The 26,314-nt window shown below is 38.9% G+C and overlaps 1 protein-coding gene across 1 annotated transcript in view; it reads left to right on the plus strand.

Moving 5' to 3' along the window:
• PRKAR2B (protein kinase cAMP-dependent type II regulatory subunit beta) overlaps positions 1–26,314 on the plus strand; it is a 76,874-nt gene that overhangs the window by 22,868 nt on the left and 27,692 nt on the right. The window contains exon 2 of the mRNA XM_033058680.1: positions 6,018–6,053. Within this exon, the coding sequence (XP_032914571.1) occupies positions 6,018–6,053 (36 nt within the window). The remainder of the gene's footprint in view (positions 1–6,017; positions 6,054–26,314) is intronic.

The following is a 26,314-nucleotide window of genomic DNA, read 5'->3' on the forward strand; positions in this document are numbered from 1 at the left end:
GGTTAATCAGAGTTTTGGAGTGGACTTCAAATATTCTTGAGATGTTAAGATTTGTTTATTGGGAAATTTGGTGGCCTTGTTGTTGTCTAACATGTCAGGTGCTTTGGCTGGCTGGTACATACTGGAAGCATCTGTGGCTATGATTTACCTTTTCTCTTTGTGTAAAGGCCAAGCCTATGTGCTGATGTTCTTCAATTTTATTTTTAATTAAAAACAGTCATCTTCTGAAACTGATTTATTTGGTGAGGGGAATAATAAAACATACCTCATGTATTTCATCACTAAAATATTGCTGTTAAATTTCCAGAAATTGAAATAAAAATATTTTGAAACTATGCTGTAACTACTGTATTGCCAGGACTGTTTGTTTGTCTTCCAAATAATAGCTGTGTATTTGCTGTGCTCATCCCTTCTTCTCATTCCTCACAGCTGTCATAGCCTTTCAAAGAGAAAAGACAAGAACCATTTTCCATAGACCTGGCAACTCCCTTCTTTGTCAGAGTCATTTCTTCAAAGTGTCAGTGAGTTTGTCATGCTTTCCTTGGATTTTGTGAGGTCTTATCAGTGTGAAACTGCATTAACATAACTGTATTGTCTTGTGCTGATATCAGCCTCTGAAACAACCATTCTACCTGGATTAATCCTGAACTAAAGTGAAAGTTTCCTATGATGGAGGGAAATTAGAGGGGCTTCAAATTACTGTTATTATCTGTGGTGTCCCAGCCTATCATTGTCCTGGGCAATGGGGAGTTAGGGACATAAATCATGGATCTGCCTAAAGCACATATTTTAGAGAGGCATTCATTTAGATTTGATTTTGCTCTTGTTCTGATTAGGTAATTCTAATTAATAATCCATTTGTGAAAGAAGAAAAGTGAATATTGATTTAGAGTAATATAGGAATGTGATTGCAATAATCATAATTCATTTTTTTTTTTAAGTTGAGACCTTTGAGAAATAGGTAAGCTTGGAACTGAAGAGGTAGAAAATATACTGCCCATGATCCTCATCAGTGAAAATTTAGCCTGGGATTTTTAGGTATATGATGAAAAGACCATAGGTAAATCAGGAATAACTCTACTGAAAACACTCGTGTTAAATGGAATCAAATCAGACTGTGTTGAGAGCAGGTTCAGATTTGGACTATGTTTAACCCACTAACCTCAGTGAGGTCCTTGAGAATTTTAACAGAGTTTTGCCCTCAATAGGACAGAAAAAACTGTATGATTTGGATAGACATCTGTTTCCTAAGCTCACCTGGGACTTTTGCACTTTCCACACAAGGAAGACACACTGTAGTGTGAATGTTTCTCTTTGGCTATCAATTAAGCTACATTAGCAGTGTTCCTGCTTTGTAACTAAGGATGGAGTTTGGGGGGGCTATGGGCTGCTAAATTGGAAGGTTTTAAACATGTAATAGCTTAATTAAATTTTGAGGGGTTTTTGATTTATTTGTTATTTTTGAGGGGGTGTAGTCATTTTCTACATGAAGAAATTGCAGTGGCTAATTGAAAGTGAGGCTTGTAGAAAGTGTTTTAATTTTTACTAACACTGAAGATTAATCACTAATCCCCTGCCAGCCCTTGTCACTTCGAGCAGGCATTTTGGCTTTGTGTGTTTTTCTCTAAAATAGCATTACCTTGAGCTGCTCTAAGCGTGGCAGCAGAGTGAGCAGTCTCCTGTTGGCCTCTGTCCCCCAGAGCAGCTGCAGGGAGTGGGGTGTGCTCCCCCTGCCTTGGGCACACGTGGGGTTCCATGCACTCTGCAGCACACTGGGGATGTGTCTGCTGTGCTTTGCAGACCTGCAGGAAGCACCAGGTTACAGGTCTGGTTGTCAGAATGTCTTGAATCCCAGGCTTACAGTCTCTGACTTCTTAGGAAGGCTTCATGTCTAATGTCTGTGGTGTGTTTAGCTTCTTATTCCAGGAGACGCTAATGGCACAGGAATCTCTGGCAATTTCTGAAGCAAAAACATTTAAAATATGAGTTTGCAAAAAGAGACAGCTCAGGCTCTCAGAACAGGTTGACCATCTAGAGGATGCCCAGGCAGGGATCCTTTCTTAGCATTATCCTCTTAGTCTTGCTACTCTACAGATCACCCCAGACTCCCATTTCCTCCTCTACTTACAAAGTTATGCTGCTCTTGATCATTTACAAATTTTTTATATTTATTATATGCTTGATCTGTATTGCCAAAATATTTTAGAAGTTGTACTTCCATACAGTTCTCTGAGCAAGGATTTTCAAACATGAATTCAAAGGAATTTCAAGGAATTTCAAACAATTTCAGTTGCTAACAAGTGACAGATTGTGGAATTCTCTCTTACATCAAGAGTCAAACTACTGGAATATGTCATGCAAGTTTTTGCACTTTCAAATTGTAATTTAATCGAAACTTCATCAGGATACAGACCTCTGTCATTTCTCTTGCACACACTCAACCCCTCCCCCGCTGGAGTTTGTAATAGATTTTGGTTGACACAAAGTAGAACATGAAGAGTTACATTCAATATTGGACTGACACCATGCTTTTAAACAAGACTCTCTGTGCCCAGCTGTACATTATTTGTTGTGATGCAGCACTCCTGATCCTAAAAGAAAATACTGAATGTCACTGGACATGTTCTGAATTTATCTGTATGTCTGTTTATGCCTTTTATTGGGAAAAATCCCTGACTTTTGCAATGGTGAAGTTTTGCAATCCATGAGTTTTGTTCCTTCTATATTCTGCACGAGTTAGTGGGGATGTGTGGCGCTCGTAGTTACTGTATTTTTTTTCCAGCAAGTTGTTTGAATTGAACCATTTTGAGCAACCAACCCTCTAAACAATGTCACTATAACCTTTAAGATTAAGTATACTTTTGCTGTAGAGTTCACTTCAATAGCCATATAGGTATTGCCTCGCACCCATTCCCTTCCCACCTTAACCCTGCTGGAGAAAACTGCCTGTGTGAACCAGTGTGCATCAGCAGTGCTGCATCTGAATGTTCTGGGGATGGGGGACCCTCCCACAGGGCTGCCTGGGTTTCACACTGTGGGGAGCAGTCCTTGGGCAGCCTGCAGAGCACAAAGCCAGCTGCACTCTGCTATGCCTGCACGCAGGCTCAGGGAGTCCTGAGAACATCCTGAGACATGGCTGAGAGGAGAGAGGGGAGCAGTGCTGGGAAGCAGCTGAAGCAGCAGCAGGATGGGAATCACAGTGCCTAAGCACCACTTCTACACATCTGTAGCTTGGGGCTTGAACCTGTGGGTTTATTGTACAGGTTACAATAAATTGTATTAGGTATAGAGTACAAGTACAATATTCCTGTGTCCTGTGAGTGGGATTTCAAAGCTGTTCTCATAATTCAACCTGGATGCCAATATTGTCTCTTGGCATCCCTGTCTCTCTGGGTACCACTTCCACTCGAGCTGTGTGAATCAGGACAGTCATCTCAGTCCAGACCTAAGAGTCAGCCTAACTCAGATCTCAGTAAGGATGGTGGCTAAAAATAGAATAAGTAGTGTTTCTTTCCTGGGAGTATCTCTGCTGTTCTTGATGCTGTGTGGCTCCAGGAGGAGCATTTAATATCCCTCATTGGATATTTCTGCCATTGATTTGTCCGTTTGTTTCTGAGCCAAGACTTTCCACTCCTGACATGTTTGAAAGATAATTTAGTATTTGTTTTATGCCTCAGGCAAAATGCTTTGACTTTCTTTGGCCCACCTTACTATGCTTATCCTGCCAGACATTGTAATGACCTGGCTGACCACTCATCTACTTTGTACTGAGAACACCTAAACCGCTAAATTCCTGTAGGGCTGATTATTATCTGAGACCTTCTTGTGTGCTAATGCTTCCACCTTCCTGGACAGCAGAATTGTATTGTGACTTGCTACCAGAAAAACAGAGAGTAGTTAAACTTGCTCCATAACAAAGAACTGTGGGTTCTGCTTTTAAATCTCCCAGTAACACATTTGGATGACCTCCATGAAATCCCAGTCTGGGCAGGAAGGCTCTGTCTGGTTGCTGCTGAAACACTGATTATTCACATAAGCTCAAAAATAATTGCTGATCAAGGTTCTGACATTCTTGCTGTTTGTTTTCGGTTTTTTTTTTTCCTAACAGTAAATAATTTATAAAACCTGTTGCACAATAAACTAAGCTTCTTTTAGCCAAATAAGAGTCAATTTAGAATTATGTAGCTGAAAAATAACTTTTTTCTTTGACAATCTTGTTTCAAATTATGTTAGCTTTGTGCTACGTGTTCCTTTTTTTTTTAATGTGCTGAAGTAGCTGTCTATAGGAGTTAAATCTTCATATCTACAGAGTATATACAGAGCTGACAGCCAAAGCCCCCCCAAACAGTTTGGAAAAGCTTGTGAATGGGAGCAGAATATTATATTTTATGCTTTCTTGTTAGAAATATGTCAGATTCCATTTTTTTTGTTAGTATGAGCACATCTGCTGAGACCTGCTGCAAATTTACTTGCTTGAGGAAACAACTCAGCCATTTGATGGTGACAGTCATGACTGATGTCCTGAAATGAATTTGGCCCATAACAGTAGTGACAAAACAGTTTTGAGGAATCACACAGCCCCCGTATTACAAAACAGCAGTTGCATAAAATATGCTGTTTTGATAAAAATGTGTCTACATTTTTTGTGTTTTTATTTAAAGAAAAATTGTTTGGGGGAATTAAAATTCATGTTTCAAAATAACTTTGCTGTTATGTTACTCTTGTGTTCATCTATATATGTGTTGGGGGTTTGTAACAGCTTCTTAACCAGAAGTTTCCTTCCTCATGACTAGCACTCCAAACCTCTGTAGTTGGATTGCCCAGTGTATTTTTTTTGACACTTGGACCTGTCACTCCTATATGTGCTTGTACAAACCATCTGTGACTGTGGTTCAGAAACTGTAGCTTTGCTCTGGATTTTTGTCCCCAGAGGAATAAGAAGTCAGTTTGCATCTCAGGCTGTTGTTACTGTCTCTTCTGTTTTCTCAGTAATTCTTTTCTCTTGGCTTAGGTGTTCAAGACATGATGCATAACTTCGATGTAAAATTTAGTAGGATAAAATAAAAAAGGTTAATATTTTTCAGTTCTGTGTAAACATGAAGAACAGTTTTTAAGGTTGAATATTAATAAGCACTGTAAGGGCATACATTTTTAATGTGGCTGCTGCCCACATTTGAAATTAGGTCATTCAGATTTTCTTCTTGCTGTTTATTCCAGCAGTTAATACATCACATGAAAGTAGAGTTCAAGACCAGTGGTTTTTTTACTAATTAGAAGGCTGAAGGTTGTATTTGGAAGGCAAAACATAAAACTATTTATCTATTTTATCTCTAGTAACTCTTGAAAAAGCCAGTAAACATAGAAGTGAAATAGGGGCAAAGCCTTGGGTTTTAAGTTGTATTTTGCAGTTTCTCCCAGTTGGAAACAAGACAGGAGTCTGATTACAAATGTTTGCAGCATGCAGTTGGAGATGTGCCAGGATGGCACTATAAAACATTTGCACTGGGATTTTGGTGGGGGTTGGCATTGTTATTGACTTACCCAAGGAGTTTTAAAGGTTAGTCAAAGCAAAAGTTGATCTTTTAATGGTATTACAAATTACTCTTTTTCTCTATAGGAGTATCTTTAGTGCCAGATTTCCAATAGGTATATTTTGTAAAAATTAAATAATTTTTTTACATACTTTTAAAATCTCTGATTGCGTTATTGTTTGCAAGATGCCAATTTCTGTGCACTCAATAAATAATGGAGATGCAGATGTAAATGTTTCACATCCTGTCATGAACAGCAGTAAGTAACTCTTAGAAAGCTGAAAATGCTCTGGAAAGCTTTTTAGTTACTATGTACAATCTCTTGCAAAGCTACTTAAAAGTTAAAGTGTGTACAAGTGGGCTTTTATAAAGATACAAAAATAATGCTTATCTGGTGTTGGGTCATACTTCAAATGAAGTATAAAACTGTTGTGTTTAAAGCAAGTTAGACTACTACAAAAATAATCAAAATGTCTTTTCTTTCAGCTCCAGCTGTAAACCGATTCACCAGACGTGCATCAGGTAAGCTAAATGGAGTTCCATTTGTCTATGGAATAGCTGAAACATTATGCTGACTGTGATTGTGATATAAAACCCAATATGACATTAGTAAAAGTTCTTTAAGGATTGGCTCACCTCTAATTTGTTACCTGCTTTACTGAAAAATGTAGCCAAGGTTTCAAGTCATGGAACTTGCATGAACCCTTGTTGCTGTGGAATTTATTAAAGACCTGAGATTCCTCCCTTAGCCCCCTTTAAAGAAAATAATTTTACTTCTAGCAGATCTGTAGGTTGAAAGCAAGAACTGAATGTGATCTGAATGTAAGCTGGGTTACCTTGCTTACTTCACAGACAACCTGAAACTGCAATTTTGTGATCAGCTATGCATGAGGAATTGTACAACTGTGTTGGAAATCTCCCAGTTTTCCAAACCCAGGCTAGTTTGTGTCATGGTGTGTTGATGTGCTGTGCAGAACTGGCAGATGGGGTCTGGAAGCACCATTTCCATGGTGCTGTGTTCTTGTGTTGGGTGTGCACCTGCCTTGCCTGGCGTTGGTTTGTGTAGTCTTGAAGTTTACTTGGTTCTTGCTGGCTCAGAGGACTCTTTACCTTGTTTCCATTACATGCAACAGATCCCTCCAAATTATGTATCATTAAAAGTTAATATTCTTGTCCTTTCCTTATTGTTCTGCTATGTCGTGTCCTTTAAGCTTGATTTTTGAAGACTTTTTTCTTCTGAATTGTGAGGCTCAAAATTTGGATCCTATTTGTTTGAAGCATGAATGTATGAATCTGAAAATGTGGCATTAAAATCACCATGAAATGTAATGAGACTCATGGCTGACTCATAAGAGTCAGGAGAGCAGGAGATGTGAGCTATTCCTAGTGATTTCAGTATGCCATGTTTAACATCCAAGTATAAAATGCTCTTTGTTTTCAACTACAGGTCATATTCAATAAATGTATTTCATATGCAGTAAGTCTGTTCAGACTTCTAGTTACAACCTCAGTCAGGCAGTCCCTTGTCAATGTAAAAAAAACCCAGTGAAAATCCTCAGGATTACTGAAGAACTGGAGATAATAAAGGAGGTTTGCAGGATTGGTGCATAGCTTATCACAGAATGAACAATGGTTTGGGTTGGAAGGGACCTTAAAGATCCCCCAGTTCCAAACCCCTGCCATGGGCAGGGACACCCTGCACTATCCCAGGTTGTTCAGAGCCCTGTCCAGCCTGGCCTTGGACACTTCCAGGGATGGGACATCCATGGCTGCTCTGGGAAACCTGTGCCAGTGCCTGCCCACCTTCATATATGTAGAACAAAGTAAGAAAATGCAATTAATTCCAAATATTCTTGTGCTTTTAGTAATGAGAATCCTTCATGAGGTACTGTAGCTTGAAATGAAAGGAATGATTCGTTAACTAGTGCTCAGTAACAGTGAGCTGGGCTCTGTGCAAATCACATTTCGTGTTTTAAGGAGAGTTTTACTGTGACTGATTGATAGATGACATTAATGAATGCCATCCTCCTAACAGATGTGTGATAAGCTTTTGCATTCAGAGAGTTTAACTGTTTGAAAAGCTAATACTTGCACACAAAAAGCTCCCAATCAGTTATTCTTAAGGTTTCTTTAATATTAAATAAATATTTATTTTTAAAAGGAAACTAAAAACATAAGTCTGAAATTTTTATGCAATTATTGGGGAAATAATTTCTGTGGGGAATCAATATTTCATGTATTTTGGCCTTGTTGTGGAGAGATAAAATATTTATCTTATTCAGAATAATGAGTCAGGTGGTGTAGTAAATCAGATGTAAATCCTGTGAATACATTTCAAGTTAGAACAAAATAATGCTGCAGCCCACTGTGTGTACTATTCTGTTAAGTTAGTGGTGGCTTTAATAGTTAAAATAACTATTTTTCAAACAAGAAAGCATGTGGAAGGCAGTAGTTCTTACTTTTCTTCTTAAATTATAAATGTCTGTTGGAGAAGTACAGTACATTTAAGAAATTTGAAAAATATAAAAAATCGAAAATATAAATCAGACTATGCGGATAAGATAAACATTTCATAGGGATGTTTGCAGTCCTAACCATATTTTTAAATACCTTTTTTAAAACTGAACAGTTGTCTGTGTAGATTAAGGCAATTAAGATACCTTGCAAGGGGAAAAGCTAGGTAGTAGCTGTTGGGTTTGTGGTTTTTCTTATGCTTGGTAGCTTAATGGCCTTCTGTAGTCAAAGGTGATTCTCTTGTTTAGGAAATGCCACATGTATTGTGTAGACAGACCAAGTGAAATGTAGGGTTTTTTCCCTCAAATATGAGTGTCTCTTAATTTTAGGCTGTTTGGCTTAGAGTTATTTCAAAATTTGCAATGTGCAATATTCGTGATTCTTGAGTGCTTTTGAAGATTTTCTTCTGGTGAATATTTCTGCAAGCTAGTGGTGAATATTCGGAGGGTTGGTTGTAGAATGTGGTTTCATGTTGCATCTGGTTTATGGTACTGCAGACTGATTCTGGGAGTGTGTGACTTGAGGGTCCCTTTTTGTCATGCCCCTGCCCATAGGTTCTCTGCACTTCTCTTGCACAGACCTAGGAGTTGTGCTGCCTGAGGGTGGATTGGTTTAAATGAAACAGAAATACATGAGGTCCTGGTGCATTGATTTGCATTGGGTTTCTAACATTTCCTCACAGAGAACAATAATTCTCTACAATGGGTATTTTGATGTTTCTTTTGGTAATGCTTAGTATTTTACTTGGTTGCATAAGATATAGTTATTTTTCCTAACTGAGCTAGAAATTAGGCACCCAGAGTTTAATTGCTGAAGCACCTACTGAAAATAATACAGTACTGCATTTATTATTTAACAGCTGTTCCTGTTAACATGCTGAGAATGTATTAATGAACTGTCATTGGTATGTAGAGGAAAAAGGCAGAAGTAAGCTAGGAAAAACTAGCTGTTCTGGAATTCCAGTTCTTAAAATTGAGCTACCTAATTAGATATCTCTGATTTGTGTTTATTCCTATGTATGTGTATATATGCAATGTGGGCTCTATACATAAAATACACTTAGAGTCCTGGTGACAGCTACTCATGGGCTAGTTAATAATGCACCCCATTGTTCTAGGCTATGCACAAAGAATAATAGATATCACACTCTTAAAAAGAGGCGCTTAGTAAGAAGAGGAGATTAAAAATACTTTATAGAGATAGAATGAACAATGAGACAGCTGCAAGTATTTAATCCTTAATTTCTGTTTTCAAATTTCGTAGCACTAAGATGCCAACAGAAAGAGAAGACAAGGAAAAGAAAGGAAAACAACTGTTGAGATGGTCAAGAGACTTGGATGTGGAAAAAAGGGGAGCATGAAGGGCACCCTTTTGTCCTTCAGATAGGATGGGGAGGGTTCTGTGCAGAGGGGGAAATCTGGGAGTAAGTTTGCCAGAACAATTTATTCTTCTTCTTCTTCTTTGTGTAAGGTGCCATTAGGAAGAAAGTTACTTGCAGACCAAAACTTTTATTTTGTATCCTGAACCATTCTGTGGACTGGATTAGTCATTCCCAGAGTAGCATTTTTATATATATATATATATATCTCACTTCTGCTTTTCAATTTAATAATTGATTGACAATGTACTTAAGAAACATGGTGAATTTGACTGCATTTAGACTACAGGAGTGCTGTTGGTGAAAAAATGGCTAATTGCTTTCTGAAATTACAGAAGTGCATAGGTGAAATAAAATTAAATGGTTGCATATAAACTAGTATTTAGAAAGAGCAAATCGACATTGCTAGCCAAGAATAGAAAATGTCCCTAGGAACAATATTTCACTTGTGATTTGCAATCAACTATGTTGAGTTTTTCTTAAAAAGATTGGCACCCACTTTGTGACATATTAAAAATTGTTGGAGAAAGGCAGCATACTGAAATGAAGTGCTATTCCCTTTTATAGAGTAAGGCAGAAGCTGGGGTTGTACCAAAAATAATGGTAAGGAATTAAGTAACTGTAAAGTCCCCTTTGAAATGCTCAGGGAGGATGCAGTGTTGTTGTAGAAGCATATCAAGTGGCAGAAGAAAGAAGAGCTTTTTCATGAACCAGTAATTCTGATTCTTCAAGAAGAATTGCTGGTTCTACTTCTTCTGAGTGATGAAATAACCCCCAAACTGAATTCAAGTGATGTTGGATTCTCCTTTGTTCATTACACACATGTAGTTAATCCAAAATTTGGAATGTTCAGCATGTCACATTTCTGAAATAAGCAAGGACATAGCTGACAGTATGTAATTTAGTATCTAATACTAAAACTCAGTTAAGCACTAAGGCTGCCATTGTCGTGGTGAGGGAAACCAGAAGAAAAAGTGCTGTCAGAATTTGAGAGTGTATCTACAGTGAAGAGGGTGTATTGTGCTTTGTCAGGGTCCTTCTTACAATTACCTTCACTGTAACACTCAAATCCTTAGCTGAATAACAATGAGGGTGTGGTGCACTGAGCTGTAGGCACCTTAGAGCCACTGATCAAATGCTGTGCTTCAGTCTGGTGCTGGTCCTGTTTAAAGCACATAGTCATAGAATATCCTGAGTTGACAGGAAAGTACAGCTCCTGTCCCAGCACAGGACACCCCAGGAGTCACACCATTGTGCCCAAGAGCATTGTCCAAATGCTTTTTGAACTTCATTACACTTGGTGCTGTGACCATTCCCCTGGGGAACCTGTTCCATTGCCCAACTGCGCTCTGAGCGAAGAAAGTTTTCCTAATGTCCAACCTAAACCTCCCTGGCACATCTTCATTCCATTCCTTTGGGTCCTGTTACTGGTCACCCAAATGAAGAGATCAGTGGCTGTCCCTCCCCTTCTCCTCAGCTGTGAGACATCTGTGAAGTCTCCCCTGAGTCTCCTCCAGGCTGAATAAGTCAAATGATATCATCTACTCGTTGGCTTTCTCCTTCAGAGCCTTCATCATCTTCATAGCCCTCCTTTGGACATTCTGTAATAGTTTTAGATCTTTATTGTGTTGAGGCACCCAGAACTGCCCCCAGCACTGGAGGTGAGGCTGCCCCAGTGCAGAGCAGAGCAGGACAATCCCCTCCCTTTGCTGGCTGGCAGTGCTGTGCCTGATCCCTCAGGACATCCTTGGCTGTCCTGGCTGCCAGGCACTGCAGACTCTCTGACCCATGGGAATGAAGAACTGATCTCAGTGATCTGCCCCACAACACTTCTGGGTCTGTGGAAAGTTATTGATAAAAGCTGTTCCCCATGCAATCCATAATTAATTGATCCAGCTTCCTTTCTTTAGTTGTTCTTGCATAGACTATCTGCTGTGCACTTCTGCCAATGAGACAGTCACAGAAACAAGAGTTTAATTTGCTCTTGTTTCCTCTTATATTTTCTGGCAATTTGAGAAAAGTTCCTGTAGAAAAATGGGGTATTAACATAGGCCTAGAGATGCTTAAAGAACACTCACATTTGCCTCTGCTCCTAACCTGTTTGATAAATAGCATCGTGATGTTAAACTTGAGAGTAATTGTTCCTGTCCTGTTGTTACCTTGAGATTTATTGCTTTTTATGTGGATCTAAAGAAGAACATGTGTGCTCAGAAGCTCTTCTGCCTTGTTCTGGGTTCAATTGTTTTGGCTATTCTAGTGACACATTCTGCCCATGAAACAACTTCTTCTCTCAGTTTCATTGCATATGTACAAAGACTGTTCCATACTGCAGTGTATAGTTGGACTGTAGTATTCTTGTTCAAAAGAAAACAAAATTTGAGCTATCTGCTTTACTTCAGGAAGTTTAAGTGGCTCGTATTCAAATTTCATTTATTCCTCTTTTAAAACTCTAGAACCTGAAGCATAGGTTCTAGCAGTTTGTATCAAAGTGTTTTCTTGTATACATGGTCAGCAGAGGTTGAATTTGAATTTTTCAAAACCTGTTGATGGAGTTGAGTTACAGAAATTGGCAAACCTGCAAATTAATGCCATGCCAGGTTTTGGATACAGCTATTTTAAGCTGTTTTTGTCATAACACTTAAGGTTTAATTAAAAGAAGAAGAGATTTTGTAAATGCACACTATAAGAGTTTGAGGTTGGTGAAGGAAGGCAAGAAAAAAGGCAAGAAACGGAAAAGAGGGAAATGGTAGGAATAAGTAGGTAAGCCTTGTGCTTTGTGATAGGTTGCTATAGAGAGGGCCCTCAATATTTGTCCCAAGGACGTGGCAGGGAATGAAGGAAATAAACAAATAGTGATTGGCCTAATTTTTACACAGACAAATATTTAGGCTATGCCTTGGGGAAAACTCTTGGACTAAATACTTAATAGAGCAATAGACTAAACTGGACAGCAATGTTGTGTTATCTCAGAAGTTTTAAAAGAAAGGTAATACCTTTTCTTGAAAGAATAGAGCTGTAATTCATATTGCAGCAGTGTATAGATGATTTAGGTAGATGGTTTAGATGATTTCTTGACATTTCATCTGTATTTTCATGTTTGTTTAGATGTCTTTGCAATCATATTTCTTGACTGCATTTATAAACTGACTAAAACGTACAGAGTAATAATTTTTAAATTGCACAAGTTGGTAAATCTGGATAGCAACTGTTTCTTTAGAAAATAGGAGAGTTGTATTTTAAGTTCATAAATTACTGTGTATCCCCCCTTATGGGAAATCATAGTTTTTCCTGCTGTCTTAGTATTACCTTTGGAAAGCAACCTGCATGTGGTATTGTATCAATAAAATTTATCACTGTAGTTTTTTCAGCTATTTGGGCTGGTCTTGTTTCAGACATATGTAACATAAACCAGATACTGGTGTTGAAATATGAACCAAATTTCTCTTATGGACTGTTGCCCAGCCTGTTTGAGGAAGAGCTCAGACATCCTAGCAAGGTGTCAAGTTGTTAGACTGATTGACCAGTACCTTTAGACTCATTTTTGTGTAAGATGGGTATGGGAAGGTATGTTTATACATCTAGCCTTACCTGCAGCCAGCAGCGTGGCCTCATCTGTACCACAGTTTGGGAATGGTCCTGTTTGGGACTGTGCCAAGGACCATGCTGGAGCCTGGTGCAGGTGAGTGAGTGTAGTGGAGGGAGCTGTGTGTGATGCCATTCTGAGCCAGAGGTAATGGTTGGATAACTCTGGTTCTGAGCTGGAGGCAGTGGTTGGATAACTCTGGTTCTGAGCTGGAGGCAGTGGTTGGATAACTCTGGTTCTGAGCTGGAGGGAGTGGTTGGATAACTCTGGTTCTGAGCTGGAGGCAGTGGTTGGATAACTCTGGTTCTGAGCTGGAGGCAGTGGTTGGATAGCTCTGGTTCTGAGCTGGAGGCAGTGGTTGGATAACTCTGGTTCTGAGCTGGAGGCAGTGGTTGGATAACACAGATTCTCAGCTGGAGGGATAGGTCAGGGCAACTGCAGTCAAGTTGAGCTCCGTGCTGAGCATTTTTTGCGTGTGATTCACTCACTCTTTTTTGCACACTTTTGTTTTTAATATTGTTGCTGTTACTGTTCTTATCTTTTTGCTGTTTCCAGTAAATTGTTCTAACATCAACCCATGATCTTCACCTTTTGTGCCTTTAGTTCTCCTCTCCTGCCCACTGCAGGGGGAAGAGAAATGAGTGAGCGGCAGCATGGTTTGGAGAGTCTCAGTGGGAGCACTAAATTCTTAAACCTCAACAGTCATGCTGTGTTTTCTGTTTTAACCTGCTTCCAAGTTTGCATTAATTATTGACAATCTCAGAGATCCCAATAACACATGATCAGAGAAGTTAATAATCTTCCAGTACTTCAATCAGGATGCTCATAACTCATAATTTTGCAACAAATACAGTAATGGTTATTTTTTTTTTAATGAGAAAGTATCCATATTGGTGAAAGAAAGGAAGGATTTTAAAATAAATTTGGAGCAGGTGTGTATTGATAGTCATTATTCAGTAGTTCTGATCTTTTTTTCTCTAAAGTACTTCAGTATCTGTGTCTGTGGTAAGCTCCTCTTTGGTTGCTGTGCCATATTGTTCTTCCCCACTTGTGTTAGGTTATGCTCTCTCCACTGTAACTGATAGAGCATGAATCTGTAGGCTGTTGTATCTGCTTACCAGTTTTCCAAAACTATTCCATTCCATCTGTGACTTCATGTGGTTTGACCTTCATGCTCTAGAAGATTTCTTCTGAAGGATAACAGATGAGTAAGACAAGGCATGTTTTACATAGCAAGTGGTTTAAAGTGGAATAACAGTATTTACTGTATTAATGTGAATGCATTCTTAAGGGGTTAAGGCAAATAATTCTTTTTCTTGTTCTAATAACAATTTTGTGTGAAAGTGAAAAAGATTGATTTCTGGTGTCTTCACAATTATTGTGAAGAATTATAATAAGCACGCCAGAATGAAAAATTGCTGCAATTTTTCATTGCTACAATGCCACAATCCATTCATGAGGAAAATTGTATGTGTTTATTACATAGAATAGGAAACAGAACTCCATGAGAAAATAAAGAAAAATGAACTTGTCAAAGAAAATATTAAATGGAAATGTTAAAGCCTTGTTTAGTTTTCTTGTTAAACCTGAGACTGCATGGAAGCACTAACTCCCCTCTAGATATGCAAGAAAATAATGAAAATGTGGAGATTCACTTTCAAACAACCAGTCACAGAAGAGGAACCCACATCAGCCTAAACTCAAAGCTTCAGTCAGTCTTTGAAACCATCTTTCATTCCCAACATCAGCTACACACTGCAACAAAATTGGGAATTTATATCCTTAACATTGTTTTGCATGCAGTCTAGTAAGAGATGAGTGCATCTTTTAAGGCACCAATTCAACGCCTACTTGTCAGCCTTCTTCTCTCCTGCTATCACAGTCTGAGTTTTGGAAATACACCTTCTGATTGGAGCAGTACTGTAGCAAAACTGTGCTCTCTGAGCTGGAGACTTGGAACAATGAAAGGGGGAAGTCCTAAATAATAATTACTTTCTAATCTCTCATATTCTTGCCAGTGAGCAACAGGAAGAGACAATTTTTTTCTGCTAGCATGGATTTGGAGACTACTTTCACACCTCTTCTAGTTGGTCCAGAGATGACTCTTTTGTTCATTTATTTTGGTCTATCCCATCATAATAATATATTGTGTATGTATAATAAATCATCACAGTAATATACTAATATCAAAGAGAGTTGTGCAGGACACAATTTGATTTCAGGCATTTTCCTTACTGAGAAGATAAGCACTAATCTTATTCTTTATTTTAAAAAACTGCCCCATTTATGCTATCCATTTGGGAATAAGTTCCTGGGGAATGCCAGCCATCACGAGTTTGGGGTTTAGGCTAAAATAGGTGAAGTCAAAGAAACAGCCAACAGCAGACAAAAATGTGTGTGTATGTATTTATAAAGAACATAGCAGAAATATCTCCCTATATAACGCTTACCTACTGTTCTGTAGGATTTTTAGACATATCACAGAATCAATCACATTTTTTCATGGTTAGTGTGAAGGAATGCTTCAAATGCAAAATAGCTAAGAAAGAAAAAGAGAAGTACTTACGCCTACTGTGTGGCATAATTACACCAAAAAGATGAGATCCTAATCTAAAAGATCTTGAGGTGTGCTCCTGGGATCATTTGTTCATGAGTAATTACAGCAGAGAATCTAAGTTCTCATTGTGGTTCCGTAGTGCCCAACAACATGAATATGTTATTGCGTGTTGGTGAGGACTGTACTTTTTGTTACATGAATTTCTTAGCTGTGCAAGTCAAACCATGTAGGAAGAGCAAGTATGGAGTGCTCCATAGTTCATCCTGATATGTATGGGGCTTATTAGACCAACACAGCTGGCTTCTTTAATATGGCATCCAGGAAATTGGTCTGTTGCAGGAATGAGGAAGGGAAAGTAGTACAGCTCTTACGGGTCAGTTCAAGAAACACAGTCCACCTGCAAAAAATACTAAAATACTCTTGGAGAACTGGGTCACGCAGCCGTCACAGTAGCAAAGCAGAGGCAGGAGCAGTGACACAGGCACAGTGTGACAATAGCTGATACACTGGGTTAGCAAGGGCCTGGAAGAGAGGAGGAGGAAGCCTATGCTTGATGCAGTCAAAAAGAACAATTAGGTGGGATTTCAAATCCTTTGTGGTACGCCTACCACCAAGTGCCCAGCAGCAGTGCTTGTTGGGTGCGAGACTCCCTCACTGCCTGCGCTGTGCACATCCCCATCCCTGCAGAAAACCTGCCCTGAAAGGGAAGGAAGATTAAAACCTGTGATGATGTAAAAGCCGTGCTGCATAAAGGAGACAAAGACAGCCTGCTATGAGAGGCTGGTTTGCTGCAGTCTGACACAAATGTTAGCTGTGTGTATCACCATGCTAACGCTCTGTACCTGCGGATGCCGTGGTGCAGCTCGTGGTATCCTTACACCTGACTCTGAAGCCAATTGCTTAAACCCTTCTGCACAAACTTGACTGTGGAATGGTCAAGAAACTGTCAATTTAAAGTGTAAAGTAACAGGAATAATTTCATTCCTGTAGATGCTCTGGCCCGCACAACAATGGAATATTGCTGTCACCAAACATAGAACAAAAGTTGTCCTGAGAAATTTACATATAAAACACTGAATTGAATGGCACACAGCCTTATGGTTTATGTTTTCCAGCTTTTTAAGTTAGGTAAATCTAGCAAAATAGAGTGTGTAAATTTTGGTGTAGAGAGATGCTTTTAAGTGGAACATGATGTTCATGATTTTGTTACAAAAGGTATTAATTTGGAAAAAATATTTTACAATAGATACAACCCACTAAGTAATAGTATTTGCTATACTTGCCTAAAAGCCATAAGCCATTTTGTCACATGCTATCATTCATTTATGTATTCTAAATTTCTAAGTATAATTTCTTACATGTTTTCTTCCTGAGTAGACCTTGTGCAGACATCGTCTCAGGGGTGCCAGCTGGCTTGCTTTGTCAGTTCTTGTGATGTTGGTTTCCCAAATTATCTTTTAATTTTTATTTTTATTTTGCTGATCAAGTTGGCGGGAAAAAACAATTGGAATTGTGATATAGTGCACTGACACTTGTTTGAGTTGCTTGGTTCGAATTGCAAATTTTTCAAGATTGTGCCAACTTTACTTTTCACCAAAAAAAAGTAAAGTTTATCAAGTTACAGAATAATTTTATTCTATTAAAAACTATTTTCTCCTGTACTTGGCACTGGCAAGGGCACACCAGTGTGCAGTTTTGGGTTACTCATTACCACAAAGACATGGAGGTGCTAGAGTTAGTCCAGAGAAAGGGAACCCAGCTGGGGAGGGGTCTGGAGCACAAGTCCTATGAGGGAGGAGCAGCTGAAGGAGTTGGGGGTGCTCAACCTGCAGAAAAGGAGCTCAGGAGAGACCTTACTGGTTCTACAACTGCCTGAAAAGAGGCTCTGCCCAGGTGGGGGTCAGTGTCTTCTCCCAGGTAACAAGTGACAAGGGAAAATGACCTTCAGTTGCACTAGGGGAGTTGGATCCAATACACTGGATATTGGGAAAAATGTATTCACCTAAAGAGTGGTGAAGCATTGGAACAGGCTCCCCGGGGAAGTGATAGAGCCCCTATCCCTGTAAGTGTTGAAAGAATGAATTGATGTGGGACACTGTGATGTGTTTAGTAGGTATGGTGGTATCACGTCAAGAGGTCTTTTCCAACCTTAATCCTATGATTCTTTAGGTAATCGGACTTACATAATTTTGATTACTGAAAAATGCCAATAATACCCATAAGTCTGGCATATCCATGTATTTCTGGCAAGTAATTCCTAGGATGTACTGTTTTGTGGTTCACCTCTGACCATGTTATTCTTATTAGGAGCTGGAGGAAGTTTTTTCGATATCTGTGACATTTTCAAAGCTGAAGCAAAATCTGTTTCATTGTTGATGACTTTTAGTTTAAGAACTGTATATGTGACAAAATAGCTTTAAAATTTATCATTAAAAGCTCTGCATTGAGATTGAATTATTAGGTAGGAAAAAACCCTGTACACCAAAAGTTATAATTGCCTGATCATGAGTTACCTTTTCTGTCATAAATTTTTAGACCTTTGTATTTAGGACTAGGCCTTATTTTTTACAAGCACTAAGTACGTCCCATCAATTTGAATGAGAAGGGAGGCACTCAGCTGGGTGGAGGTTGAGGTAGTAGAAGTGGTTGTATTGTGCAAGAGAGGAAGCAAATTTCAGGGGATTTCTGTTCATTTCACACTTCTCATGCAGGGCTCTTAAATCAAAACACAACATGACTGAGGGATCATTTGCAAAGCCATTATTTATATGAGCAATTGGAATTGTCTCTATTTATAGACTGGTGGCAATCACATCCAGCAACTGGGTTTCTTGGTGCATTTATCATATGAGTGGTGCCAGCAGGAACTTCCCAATGCTGCCATTTTTAATGAATACTTCTTTTTAATGAAACTTCTCTATTTTTCTGCCTGGTGTTGGTTTCATGACTACAAAGTTGAAACTACCACTGTCCTTCCTTCCTGAGGTAAAATTCATGCACTTTAATGACTGGGTTGGAAAATTGCACATTAATACAGGTGGGCAGAGCGTACGTAAGTGGCTTAATGGGAAGGAATAATATAATCCTGGGCTGACTGGATTAATGGAAGCAATTAGCAGCCATCAGGGATGTGCATGTACACCTTTTCTAACAACCAAATGTTTAGCATCACAACTTTTGGAGGGTTTTAACCCATGTTTTTATTTTGTGTTCTGCACAAAATGAACTGGGAGTGGCATGACTTCACGTTGTCCTCTTTTTTGGGGGGAGGATTGTGTCCAATGAAGGCTTACTATTCTGTTTTCCAGTTGAGTCATTGATCCTTTAGGTGGTAGAGACACAAACATGTATTGGGAATTGTCTGTTGTATCTCTTTATCTTCTAACAGAGATACTAGGAGGGATAAATGCACCAGCATGAGGGAGCAAAGTCTCGAAGTCCTTTCTTTGTTTCTGGTATATCTGTCCTTCTCTGTGTCTCACAGGCTACTCATGATTTTACATGGTGTCTCTATTTCTTATGGAGTAACATAGTCATTACTATGCTTCACCCTCATGGGTATATTATGTTAAAAACATTTAACTCCGTGAGGGATTAAAAATATGCTGGTGGCCTTCTGCTGTGCCCAGTGAAATCTGTGGCAATATTTATACTTTTTAAAATAAAGGCTTGACTGATTTTTAAAAATTTTTAATTTTCAAAGGTGAGTACATTTTACTGAGAAGTTATGAGAGGGTTTGTAAGATGAGGAAGATCTTAAAATTTCATCAGCAGTTCACTGAATATTTTTATCTTCCATCTTATACTGAATCTTATGTTTTCAGTGGTGACAGCGTAATAAGAAACACCTTATTTTGAACCGTTCTTGAAAAAGAATAAAAGAAAAATATAAAAAGCCTGATTCTTACTAGGTGTGTTACGGTAGAAATTCATGTCTATTTTAGATAGTTTTGTTATCAATAAGTTACTGTGTTTTTCTGTGGGCGATACTCTATGTGCCTATTGACAGAGTCTCTGTGCATCCTCCTCTTTACTGTAGATCACACATTATTTTTCCTTGGCATACCTTTAGGGACTTGATACCTGACCCTCCCTCATCCTTGGAGGGAGGAGTGGGTTACAGCACAGGCTGTAACAAGCTCAGAGAGGCGCTGGATCCTGCAGCCACTCTGCAGAGATGAACCACTTTCTGCTTAGGCAGGTTTTTTCTGCATGGTGGATCCTGTTCTTTTTGTTTAAAGTAGTAATGTCTTTATAATTTATGTCTATTGCTGTGAGACTTGAGGAGTTAGAATTCCATCTTTGATCCATATTAGAACTATTTTTATTGCTCAGAAAATGCTGCATTCCTGATGAATGCTCTATTTGGTGTTGTCTTAAATTCAGCCAGGTGAGGGATCAGGTGCCCGTGTTGCACAGGAGTGAAGTGGAGAAAGCCACCAAGGCCTCACCTGGTTCAGGTGTCTGAGGTTTCAGTGACTCCACTCCAGGTGCTGGAGCCTGTCCAGAAAGGGCAGCGGAGCTGGGGAAGGGTCTGGAGCACAAGTCCTGTGAGGGAGGAGCAGCTGGGGGTGTTGGGGGTGTTCAGCCTGCAGAAAAGGAGGCTCAGGGGGACCTCATGGTCTCTACAACTGCCTGAAGGAGGCTGTAGCCAGGGTGGGATCAGCCTCTTCTCCCAGGAGCTAGCAACAAGAAAAGAGGACATGGCCTCAGGCTGTGCCAGCAGAGGTTTTGTTTGGACATCAGGAGGAATTTCTTCACAGAGTGGGTTATTAAACACTGGCATGACCTTTTAAGGGGGTGGGGGAATCACCATCCCTGGAGATGTTCAAGAAAAGAGCGAACATGGAACTTGGTGCAATGGTCTAGTTGATGAGGTGGTGAGCAGTCAGAGGTTGGACTTGATGATCTCAGAGGTCTTTTCCAACCTAACTGCTTATGTGAAAATAGTTTCAAATAAGCTACTTAGAAGAAGTTTTTTACCATAAAACAGTAATGAACTGTGGTTCCTCTGATACTGGGGGCATTGGGATATAAGCACCAATAGTGTGCTCAGAGCTACAATCAATAACATTTTTGTCTTTCATGCATCTGGCTCTGTGCAGTTCCTGGACCTTTTCCATATTTTGATGATCATTCTTCTGTATATCCCATTATTATCCAGACTTTTCAGTTTCTTCATATTATTGATTTATCTTTGTGCATGTCTAAGATGGAAAATCTCCAGACTTGAATGATCTATACACTGGCTTGTGTGTACTGTGTAACTTTGAGAGCTTCAACTAGTTGTAAATAACTTTCCCTTTGCTTTACAGGCTGGCCCACTGAAAGGCCCCCGGGATTGTAAAAAACCCATGCTGATTTATAAGTGTTTACACTAAGTGCAGTACCTTCAAATTCATTTGTCATAGTATTCCAAGCATGGCACTGTTTATTTTCAACACTTGTAGCTTTCAATTTTTATTGCTTTTTATTGTTTTCTATGTCTTTATAATTAGAATACCTTTATTTAGTACAGCAGCAGTGGGTACCTCAGCAGTCTGATTCATTCAACTCAGTGTGGTTCATTCAGCCAGAATATTTGTGTTATCTCCTAACTGTGTTGTTATCTTGGTAACTTTTACACTGAATGATTATTTCATCATTAAACCTGAAATTTCTAGACGTCTCAAGGGAACTGTATACAAATTAAATCAAGAAGTTCTTCAGCACTGCTGCTTACACATGGGGCCTTTATAAAAGAATACAATTTCCTTGGGGTTCCTTCATCTTTCTCTATGGCCTTCATTATTCCCTCTAAGTTTGATCTCTAAAAGAACATTCTGTTACAAATAATTGTTTTGGCTGAAGAAGCTAGATGACACTCTGTCTTACACCAAAGGTTCAATTATTCTTTAATAATTAACAGAGTTGTTGCTGAAAAGCAGCCGTAGGTACTTAATTTTCTGGGAGAAAAGAACCATAAGCCTGAATTCTAGCAACTGGCAAAGTGAGATGTTAACTCTTTAATTTGTGCTGTAATTCTAGGAGCTTTAGTGAAAAGTGCTTACCTGGGATACAGGATTCCTTAGAATATTGGTTTCAGTAAATGTGAAGTGTTTGGCACAGGTTAGGATCTTCAGTATTTTGCCCTTTCAAATTTAAATGATTGTAGCTTACAGAGGGGAAATATGGTATTCTCTCTTCTCTCATGAAGTGAAAATAGAAATAAAGATATTTCCTCCCTTCCATTCAGCAAGAATAATTTCATGTGTATCTCGTTTTCCTGAAAGTATGGCTCTCTTTTGCATGCACAGCACAGTTTCAAGAGGAAACAGAGTTTATTTTATGTTTCGTTTTCAAAATGGCAAGTGCACTTTTTTCAGAGGTTTTCTGATATGGATTCAATTGCTGAGGAATTTGTTGTATTTGTACTTGTGAGCTTTTTCCTGTTGTCTTACAGTTTAATTTTCCGCTGAAATGATGTGAGGTCGTGATTGTGTAGGGGAATGCAACAGCTGGTCCCAGTGGAGATCCTGTGTGTTAAGGCAAGAGACTAGGAGTCGAGGTTTGTGTAAGACAAGGAAGTCTGCAGAAAATGGAGAATACTGGAACAGGCACTGGAATACAGCACCAACGTATTTGTGGAGATGTGCTCAGCTTTTTGCAAATAATGTGATGTAATTACTAAACATTTGTTGAGAAGTCAGGGGTCCATTCATGCAATTTTCTTCTTTTTGGGATAAAGCTCCATCTTTCTTGATCAGCTGCAGGTGGAGAAGGATGCTTTTGTCATCACAGTCATTTAGGTATGGAATAGACTGGGAAGTCCAAACTAACTGCCTTGTCAGTCTGATGCTGTCTGAGGTCAGATTATCAAATGTTCATCAGTGAACTCCTCCTGCACACATATGTTAGTTTCCTGGGGTTCATATTTTCTTCAAGTGCAGAGTGGTTTTAAGTAAATACTGAGAAAATGGAGTTAAGTGATGGTGACAGCATAAAAGAGTAGAACACCTTGGATCATCCTGTGTTTGCTGATGAGACCTCATCCAGCCATTCTGCATCCTCTTATAGTAGTGTAAAGCAAGAAGGAGTGAAATGGCACTGTGGAATTCTGCAAGATTCATAGATAAAAGAAAAAATAAAACTAGTTTCACAATATGCAGGAAAAAGATGTGTTTGTGTGTTTACCCATTTAGTCTTTTGAATACAGTAGTATTTAGTTCATAATGGTACCAAATGTGTATGTATTGGAGGGGTGGAGGGTGTTTAGAAAGCTGAAAATAAAAATATGCCTTTTTTTTTTTTTTAAGTCCTCAGAGCGCACTGTCTGCACTTACCATTGACTAAGGACTTTGAGAAATATTAGTTTCAAGTAGTCACAGGATGTTACTGAATGAAGGGAGGCTTGGGGCTTTTTTCCTCTTAGAAAAAGATTAGTTCAGTGAGACCTCAATGCCTTTTTTCTTGTTCTGAGTCGGCATGCAGTTACAGACAACTTCTATTAAAATATAAGTGTGGTAATCTGTGTTTGCAGGGTGATTATTGTCCCTGTTCTTGGAATGATAATATTTGTAGCCCATCTTTTGGCCTGTTATGATTGTCTGCACCATTGCAGATGCAGGTGAGCATGTACTGATTGCTATGTGGGACTTGCTTTTTTACCTTGGTGTATAGTCACCAGTATTATTTCATTACAGCACTTTATATTTTGACTACTAAAAAGTAAAACAGCATATATATTATTTTATAGTTTTGATTTGTCTCCTGAACTTCCTTTGGCTTTTTGAAAAGAATCCTGTCAGCAAAAAGTCTTGAATTTATTTTTTGGAATTGTTAAGAAAACAGATGTTCAAAATCAACCATTCCAAAACTTGGCAGAAGTATTTTCCCTAATGTTTTTTGTCTACCTGTCTTCCTGTTATATCTGGAACCTGTTTAGTAAGTTTAGTTTATCATATTTCTTATAGAGGATTATGTGAACATGACCTACCCATTTGACCAGAGCCAACATACGTAAAATCAGCAAGCTGAAATTCCAGGAGACAAGCTCTGATAGCTTATTCTCCCATTTCATTTCACCTAGCAGCCTGGGCCCAGGAGAAATGAGGAGCATCTCATTACAGTGTACTTTGGAATGCAGAATGTAGGGCACTTCTGGAATATGAGAAAGATGGGTTTAAGCTTCCTTCCCTTGTTCCCATAGGGTGAAAACCAAAGGTAACTTTGCTATAGCAACCATTCTTTCAAAAGTATTATCCCACCTCTTTTTTAGGTGCCTATTCTCAGCTTGCTGTTTTGAATCCCATATGGCTGCAGGGTTTTCTGTGAAGGCTGTTTGAGATTGAGTTTTGCACTCCCTTAGCTGCCCAGACTGAACCTTCACTGGATATGGGATCACAGGCTTTGACACATGCCTCTGAAGAACTCCTGAATTTATGACTTAGACATCATTCCAAAGGTTCGTAGGAGTGTTCTAGATTTGGAATTATATGTACCTTCTCCATTTTGCTGGATGATAGATTGTACTATATACCATACTATTAATACTATAATACCTACTGTTGGCAGGTTTTTCACCTTATCTTGGTCAAATCAGTTTAATCACTTGGCAGGACACTGAGACAAGTTTGTCAGAGTCAATTATTTTTTTTGCCTTTGTCTCAACTCTCCCTACAGCCTCTCTTTACATGAGTCTTGGAGGTCACCTTCTGTCGTCTCCCCTCAATATAATATTTTTCTGCTTTCTCAAATCTTTTAATATCTTTAAGTGTCCAGTCATCAGTGATTATTTTCTTTGTCACTCCAACCATTTTCTTCCCTTCACAACATCTTTTCTATAGCTATCAAGATCTTGTTTTAGTCTTTAAACACTAGTACATAAAATAGCCATAAATATGTGGTTTCATAGAACAACCACCACCTACCTTCTTCTATCATTAGTCTCTGTAACTCTTTGCAGGTCCTTGACACAGATTTTTCTCATGTATTTTTACTCCTGTCTTCCAGCTGCTGTCTACATAGCAGATTCTTTTGCCTTCTTAAATTATCTGAGAAGCACTACTACTGTCCCAGACAGTTTTTGTTTTTAACCCTCTTTAAATGGGCTAACAAAACGGGCAAAGATTAGGTTGCATGTTTCAGAATGTTTTTTTTTTTTAACAGCTGCAATTTATATTTGTTCACACTGTATATAAGAGATAGCTTTCTAGGAAAAATAGGAAAATAATTTTGTCTCTCTGATAACATCCTAATGCTGACTTCTCAATAAAAGTACCTGTGGTTGAGGTGCTATGTGATCACATCACTGTGCAGTTTGATACGAACTACTAAATATGGCAGGAAGAGCTGGGTGCAGTTCTGTTTCTATTCTGTAGTATTAGCAAGTATAAAATTTAAATGTATGCAAAGAGCTCTGTGCCTGCTCAGACTTTGTCAAATATTTATGCATATTTTATATACATCCCAAATAACACACTGTAGCACTCTGAACTGATGGACTTGTATGAGAATGAGAACAGTAGGTTGCATAAGTCAACATCAGAGTACAGTATGTTGCTATATGTTGTGCTGCTCCTTATGCTATAGTGGGAAAGCTGATGGAGTAACTACTACAGTGCATGGTATATATTGGCAACTCTTCTAGTGGAAATGCATCCTACTTATGTGATTACTTTGATTGTTTAATAACTACCTGAAGTGTTATGTGTGTTTGTGCTGGTTTTCACCAGCCAGACAGATGAAACCCAGCATTTCCTGAGACCCCAAGCAAAACTGTCTCCTACCATGAGCCAGAAGTCTGGCTGGGGTTGTTTGATTTTTTTAGCTCCACCATGATAAATTGCACGATTACTGAAAGAACTGAAATAGGACTAGAAAGAGGACTAAGTACTGCAGAAGTCCTTAGGGAAATTCTGTTAAAGCTCCTTTCTGGTGCCCTATTTTAAAATAGGGAATTCTTTCAGTTCCTTGTGCTGAAGTCTGAATGGGTAGTTTCTGTGAAGGAGCATGCTTAGTGATTCAAACCCCTCTGACTTCAGGGAGTAGTGTGCATCTTTGACCCAGCAATGTGTGTGCTAGCTGTGATCCAGAGTGCTTTGAAGCAGAGGAAGGTACTGTGGTCTAGTACATCACAATTATCACTTTTACATACTAGATAATATACCTGTGCAAAGGTGTCCACCCATGAATAACTCAACTGGGATAAAGTTATCAAACTATTTTGGGAGGTTATCCTGTTTCTTCAAATGGGCTTTCATAGTGATCAGTAGAATCTTGATGAAACTTCTGCTTCATTGCTAGATTTTTGAAATATGAATAAACTCTATGTGGACTTTTAAAGAGAATCCTTGGGAGGTTTTATGACTCACTATTGGCATGGACCTTACTCAAGATGCTACATGTTATATTAGATACTTCGTGTTTTTCAGAAATGCTTGAGGAAATAGCTTGTAGTTCAGCACATTAGAAATAGCACTGGTAGCAGATGGCCAAGCGAAAATGCTGTAGAAAAGTTGATTGTGTGGCTCTAATTTCTTGCAAGCATGTAGTGTAGGCTGAGCAAGGTCTTCCAGCTTTGGCAAAATGAAAGGTTTGCCATTGAGCTGTGTAGCTGAGCACAACCCTGGTATTTGGTAGGTGACTGTGACTATGAAGGCAGTGTTTGGAGAATTGCAGCCCGAGCATTGACAGCAAGAGCAACTGTCCTTCATGAGCAGCTGATCCTGAAACAGACTGTCTTGGCAGTGCTCCCAAGACTCTGATTCAGT

This window comes from Catharus ustulatus, chromosome 4, assembly GCF_009819885.2.
Source record: "Catharus ustulatus isolate bCatUst1 chromosome 4, bCatUst1.pri.v2, whole genome shotgun sequence".
NCBI lineage: Eukaryota > Metazoa > Chordata > Aves > Passeriformes > Turdidae > Catharus > Catharus ustulatus.